Source organism: Gossypium raimondii, chromosome 4 (genome assembly GCF_025698545.1).
Source record: "Gossypium raimondii isolate GPD5lz chromosome 4, ASM2569854v1, whole genome shotgun sequence".
NCBI lineage: Eukaryota > Viridiplantae > Streptophyta > Magnoliopsida > Malvales > Malvaceae > Gossypium > Gossypium raimondii.
Window position 1 is genome coordinate 4942839 of NC_068568.1, and position 7383 is coordinate 4950221.

General features: G+C 42.3%; 1 protein-coding gene across 1 annotated transcript; it reads right to left on the minus strand.

The window, feature by feature from the left end:
* Positions 1-3200: 3200 nt before the first annotated feature.
* On the minus strand, positions 3201-6130 carry LOC105779109 (uncharacterized). Its single transcript, XM_012602856.2, has 4 exons — positions 5191-6130; positions 4924-5136; positions 4069-4741; positions 3201-3855 (listed from the first exon to the last, which is right to left on the minus strand). The coding sequence occupies exons 1-4, from the start codon at positions 6128-6130 to the stop codon at positions 3201-3203; spliced, it is 2481 nt and encodes an 826-aa protein (XP_012458310.2).
* Between the last annotated feature and the right edge of the window lie 1253 nt (positions 6131-7383).

A 7383-nucleotide genomic window follows, 5' to 3' on the forward strand; every position in this document is an offset into this window, starting at 1 on the left:
TGTCACAATGGATAAAAATGGAAATTAATTGAGAGCAAAGTTCTAAATGAACAAATTAATCAAGATAGAGATTTTGCTAAGATACAAAAATGAATGAGATGAAAACAGGTGCCCCAGATATCGCAGCGTGAGCTTCTTTGCCCTAAACTTCTTGAAGACCCTTTCGAACTTGATATGTGTTTAGAAGTCCTGAAAGACTTTGTTGATGCCCCAAGATGTAGCATCTCTCCTCTTATTAACTTGGAGATGATAAGATTATCGTATGCCTCGTATTTGATCAAAAAATTGAACTGCCCATTCCTAGGTTTTCAATTCAATAACCCTTTGGTCTCAAGGCGCCCTTTGCGGGTTTTCGCCTTGGCCTCTCCTTCTTCCTCTTTTTTTTTGTTTTTTGTTTTTTTTAGGCAAAGTACCTCTTCACTAAATCTGAATTCACAGGATTGGCCAAGCTTTTGCCATCCATTTCGGTTAAAATTAATGCTCCTCCAGAAAAAGCCTTCTTCACCACATAAGGTCCCTTCCAGTTTGGCATCCACTTTCCTCTGAAGTCTTTTTGTATGGGAAGGATCCTCTTCAGTACCAAGTCCCCTTCATGGAAGTTCCTAGGACGAACTTTCTTATCGTAAGCTCGTATCATTCGTTTCTGGTACATTTGACCATGGCGGATAGCTCTTAACCTCTTTTCTTCAATCAAGTTTAGCTGATCATATCGGGATTAGACCCATTCCGCTTCGTCTAACTTTAGTTCTGACAAAACTCAGAGAGAAGGAATTTCAACCTCAATTGGTAACACTGCCTCCATTCCATAAACCAAAGAGAATGGTGTTGCCCCGGTAGAAGTCCTAACGGACGTTCGATAAGCATAGAGGGCGAATGGTAACTTCTCGTGCCAATCTCTATAGGTCTCAGTCATCTTCCCCACAATCCTTTTGATATTTTTATTGGCTGCCTCCACGCGCCGTTCATCTTCGGACGATATGGCGATGAGTCGTGGTGCTTGATCTTGAATTGACCGCAAACCTCTTCTATCGTGCTATTGTTCAAGTTCAATGCGTTGTTAGATATAATCCTTTCGGGCATTTCATATCGACATATGATTTCTTTTTTTAAAAACTTGCTGACGGCTGCCTTTGTGACGTTGGCGTAAGAAGTAGCCTCTACCCACTTAGTAAAGTAGTCAATCATTACAAAAATGAAACGATGTCCATTTGAAGCCTTTGGCGATATCGGCCCAATCACGTCCATGCCCCACATGGAGAAAGGCCATGGGGAAGTCATGATGTGAAGAGGTGAGGGAGGCACATGAATTTTTTCTCCGTAAATCTGGCATTTATGGCACTTCTTAGCATATTTGATGCAGTCTCCTTCCATGGTAGACCAGTAATATCCGAATCTCATAATTTGTCTGGCCATTGTGAAACCGTTAGCGTGTGTTCCACAAATACCATCATGGACTTCTTCCAAGATCTGTTTGGCCTCCACAGCGTCCACACATCTTAACAGCACCTGATCCTTTCCTCTTTTGTACAGGATCTCTCCATCTGAGACGTAGTCACTAGCCAGCCTCCTCAACATTCTCTTGTCATTCTCAGTTGCTTGGTTTGGGTATTCGCGATTTTTCACGTATCGCAATATGTCCTGATACCAAGGGTTGTCGTCTTTTTCCTCTTCCTCGTCAACGTTACAACAGTGGGCTAGAGCATCATAAATGCTCATTTGGATAGGCTTCACATCCTCTTGTTTATTTACTTTCATCATGGAAGCCAATGTAGCCAAAGCATCGGCCATTTGATTTTCATCTCGCGGGAGGTAACAGAAAGTGATATCATCAAATTCCTCAATCAATTCGAGAACCAGCTTTCTGTAACTGATCAATTTGGGATCCCTTGTCTCCCATTCTCCTTTGAGCTGATAGGTTACTAGTGCGGAATCTCCATACACCTCTAGTACTTTGATTTTACGTTCGATAGCTGCACGGATACCCATAATGCACGCTTCGTACTCTGCCATGTTATTTGTGCAATCAAAGTCTAATTTGCTGGTGAATGGATAATAATCTCTGTTCGGGGATATCAAGACTACCCCAATTCTGTTGCCTACGGCATTTGAAGCTCCGTCGAAGTTTAATTTCCAAACATCGCCTTTTTGGTTATCATCTTCGGCGGTTGCTACATACATCAGATCCTCATTTGGAAAATCAAAGCTCAAAGGCTCATAATCTTCTAAAGCTCTGCTAGCCAAAAAATCCGCTATTGCACTTCCTTTTATAGCCTTTTACTCACATAAACTATGTCAAATTCAGACAGTAGAATTTGACATCGGGCCATCCTTCCATTTAGAGCAGTCGATTCCATCATGTATTTCAGAGGGTCCAACTTTGAGATTAACCAAGTAGTATGGTATAACATGTATTGCCTCAATCTCCGAGTAGTCCAGACCAAGGCGCAACATAATTTTTCAATTGGCGAGTATCTCGTTTCACATTCAGTGAACTTCTTGCTGAGAAAGTAGATTGCTCTTTCTTTTCGTCCTGACTCATCATGTTGGCCGAGCACACACCCCATAAAATTTTCGAATACTGTCAAGTATAGTATCAGTGGCTTGTCCAGGCATGGTGGCATTAGTACTGGGGCGTTGGACAGGTAATGTTTAACTTTTTCAAAAGTTTTCTGGCAATCATCGTCCCATACACCTGGATTATGTTTCCTAAGAAGACAGAAGATGGGGTCACATTTCTCAGTTAACTGTGAAATGAATCGAGCGATGTAATTTAGTCTTCCCAGAAAACCTCAAACTTCTTTTTGAGTACTTGGCGGAGGTAATTCTTGTATGGCTTTAACTTTGTCTGGGTCAATTTCAATTCCCCTTTCGCTGACTAAGAATCCTAACAACTTTCCTGATCTAGCCCCGAAAGTACACTTGGCTGGGTTAAGTTTTAGCTGGAATTTCCTTAATCTTAGGAATAGTTTTCTCAAAACTTGCACATGCTCTTTTTCAGTTCTGGACTTCGCAATCATATCGTCAACGTAGACTTCAATCTCTTTGTGCATCATGTCGTGGAATAGGGTTACCATGGCTCTTTGATAAGTTGCCCCGGCGTTTTTCAATCCAAATGGCATCACCTTATAACAAAACGTTCCCCACATAGTTATGAATGTAGTCTTTTCCATGTCTTTAGAATGCATTTTTATCTGGTTGTATCAAGAGAAGCCGTCCATGAAGGAGAAAAGTGAGTATCCAGCCGTGTTGTCTACCAAGGTATCGATATGAGGCAGTGGGAAATTATCCTTTGGGCTGGCTTTGTTCAAGTCTCTGTAGTCTACACACATTCGCACCTTCCCATCTTTCTTAGGAATATGGACTATATTGGCTACCCATTCTGAATACTTGACCACTTGTAAGAAACCAGTATCAAATTGCTTCTTAACTTCTTCCTTTATTTTTAGCAAGACATCAGGCCTCATCCTTCGGAGCTTTTGTTGAATTGGCCTACATTCTTCCTTTATAGGCAGTCGGTGTACCATGATATCAGTACTTAACCCAGGCATATCTTGATAGGACCATGCGAAGACATCTTTAAACTCTTGAAGCAACTCAACGAGGTCTTGCCTTGTTTCCTCGGTAATACCAGCGCCAATCTTTACACTCCTTCCCTCTTCTAATATCACGACTTCTACTGATTCCTCATAGGGTAGGATTTGTTTTTTTTCTTCCTCCACCATTCTTAACAAATTCGGAGATAAAACACTGTCTTGGTCATCTTCAAAATCTTGAGGATCATCCACACTCATGTCTCGTTCAAATAGGAACTCAGAGTTAGTAACAGTGTCGCTCGTCTCGTTGATATCTGAAGACCTATTATTGGGACAAAAGGAGGCCCAAATAAAAGAATCTAATAATACTTGTATGCGTAGTATGATTATAAATGGAATGAAAAGAATGAAAGAATATTTGCTCAAGGTGAGACTGAATGATAAGTTTTCATTGAAATTAGATTTTGGGCATGTGCCTTTTACAAAAGATTCTTATTACCCCCAGGCTTAGGGCAACAAGTGTTCTGAATATTACTCTGAATTAGTTCTAAATGTTACAGGGATCTCTTCTGCAGTCCAGTTGTTCAGAACACTTCCAAGTTCATAAGGGCGAATGCCCGATAAATTCCTTTCCACCCTTTCTTCCGCGAATATGGTATTGATGTCCAACCTTCCAGTCCTTCCTTCCGTAACTTCATTCTTTTCTTCGGGATAGACAAATCCCCCTGAAACAAATGTCTTAGATATATGAAGAAAGGTCATCGGTCCCCATTCGATTTCTATCCCGCTCAAATGTGCTCTTCTTTTCTCCCGTTTTTTCTCTAACTCCTTCTTCCTTTCCCTCGCGTCAGGCTTATACCCCAAACCACAACGGTCCTGTTCGTTGACCAAGATCGGTACCTCAACCCGTCCCTGGAGGTATTTTCCAAGTCCTCTTCCAGGCAACGCTCCCCTTTCCATTGTTAGCTGTAAACTCATTAACGTAGCTTTGGATATCTTAGGCTCTGGAATTTTGCTCCCTTCGACGACAAATGTTGCATTTACGAATTCCAATGATCGAAATGAACATTCTATCGTTTCACTATCGGCCTCTATATATGGCATGTCATCGGTGACTGATGCAATGATGTCTTCTTCCGCGCCTATAGTTACCAATCGGCCCTCTGTTACTAATTTCAACTTTTGGTGAAGTGACGATGGTACAGCCCCTGCAGAATGGATCTAAGGCCTCCCCAATAGGCAATTGCAAGATGGTTTAATATCCATTACCAAAAAGTCCACATCATATATATTTGGACCAATCAATAGAGGTATCTCGATTCTTCCCATCACTTTCTCTCAGTGCCATCGAATGCTCTCACTATATTTTGGCATGATTTCATGTGAGAACTGTCCACATGTAGCCTGTTTAATGTGGACAATGGTAAAACATTCAGTGCCGATCCATTGTCAATGAGTACCCCTGGTAGTATACACCCCTTGCAACGGGCAGTGATGTGCAAGGCCTTGGTAGATCCCATACCACCTGGCGGTATCTCATCATCGTTGAAGAAGATGAAGTTGTCGGCATTTATATTGTTAACCAGGCGATCCAACTTGTTCACTGAGATATCGCTAGCAACATAAGTCTAATTTAGCACTTTTATCAACGCATTACGGTGTGTCTCTAAACTTAGAAGTAGCTCGAGTACTGAGATGCGAGCCGGTAGCTTATGCAGTTGTTCTACCACGCTGTACTCGCTATGCTTCAAGAATTTTAAGAATTCTCTAGCCTCATTTTCAGTCACTGGTTTGTTAACAAGTGATTCAATTCTGGCCGTCTTTGTTTTATCTTGCTCAACCGCCAAGGCTTTTCCTTTTATGGGCTCCCCTTTTGTATTTGCCGGGTCATAGTGTTTTCCGCTGCGTGTGTAGAAACCTACATCATTACCCTCCTCTGAAACATTTATCAGGTTCTCCGGGATCGTCACATTGTAGTCATAACTCCAAGGAACCTTTTTGCTATCATTGTAAGGAAAGGGTACAGGTTTTTGGATTATGACCCATGGCGCTAGTTGTATTCCAGATCCTATGTTTCTTGGCCTTGAAATAATCACCATCGGGTGATTTTGGGCTTTTCCCGTAAGTCCTTCCTCCAAGGTAAAAACTTCTCCCTCTTCTAGTCCATTGATCTCTTCATAAAATTCTAGCTCTTTGTTGTTCATCAGATTTTGTACCATGGCCCTGAATTCAGTGCAGTTTTGAATGTCATGGTCCTCTTTAGCATGGAACTCGCAATATTTCTTTACTCCTTCGGGCCCTTCTTTTGATTCTTGCTTGATTAGACCTCCCTTTATCATTTGTCTCCAAACCCATTTCAGTGGGGTATTCACATCCGCAATGTCATCTTTGATTCTCCTTCCCCCATTCTCAATTATTGCATTTACTCTATTATCAGAAAGATTGGGTAACGGATTCCCTGCCACGTTTGGTCCCGATGGGTTATCGAACTTTACGATCCCCATCTTAATGAATCTTTCCACCGCCTTCTTAAACGCAGTACAGTTCTCAATTGAGTGCCCTGGTATCCCCGCATGGTATTCACATTGGGCATTCATGTCATACCATTTAGGGTATGGAGGTTGCATGGGCTCTAGATAATGTGGAGATACTATGTGCGTATCGAATAGCTTCTGATACAGTTCCTTGTACGTTATTGGAATGGGCGTTAATTGAAGTCTCTCCGCGTTGGGCCTTGTGTTGGGCTCTTTCCTTGAGGGGCCCTAGTGACTAGTGGCTACCGTTCTTGGAGGGCCAACAGTAATCGGTTTTGAATAACTCTTACTATATGTGCCTACGTTGTTTACCTCACTTTCTTTTTTTCTCAAGGCTGGTCTTTTGGAGCTTCCCCCGCGTCTATTTTGCCGCTTCTTATTGCATTTTCGATTATTTCCCTGGACATTACCATATTCGGGAAGCTCTTAGTAGCACTCCCCAACATGTGGTTGATGAATGGGGCTTTCAAAGTGTTAATAAACAGCATAGTGACCTCTTTTTCCAAAAGGGGTGGCTGGACTTGCGTTGCCACTTCTCTCCATCTCTGGGCGTATTGTCTAAAGCTCTCATTAGACCTTTTTCCATATTCTGTAATGTAATTCGATCGGGTGTTATGTCCGTTACGTGACTATATTGTCTCATGAAAGCTTGCGCCAAGTCTCTCCATGAACCAACTTTAGTACGACTTAGCTGGTTGTACCATTTAGCTGCAGACCCGATCAAACTATCCTGAAAGCAGTGGATTAACAGTTGATCATTATTGACGTATCCTGTCATTCTTCGACAGAACATAGTTATATGAGCTTCAGGACAACTAGTCCCGTTGTATCTTTCGAACTCCGGCATCTTGAACTTAGGCGGGAGCACTAAATCAGGAACCAAACTCAAATCTTTGGCGTCGACTCCACATTGGTAGTTGATGCTCTCCATGGCCCTAAATTTTTCCTCTAGCCATCTACACCATTCTTCTAATTGTTTTGGCAGGTCCGTTTTCGCTTTCTTCATCTCTGCTATGTTATCGAGATCAGGGACCACAGGGTTGGTAGGGTTGTCCTCAGGGTTAGAACCTGAGCCTACTTGAAAATGCATTAGTACCGAGGCGCCGGCCCGATATTGAGGTCCAGGTGCTCTTTGTGGGCACATGTCTAGTTGTGCCTGGGTACTTGTCGGGGTAAAACCTGGAGGATAAACGGGATCCTCCTGATCAACCCTCGAATTAATTACAGGGCTCTTTCCTTTATCAGCCAATAATTGTGCCAGTTGGCTCATAATTCTTTGGGATTCCAGCGCGTCCTGTTGGATTTTATCCAATCGT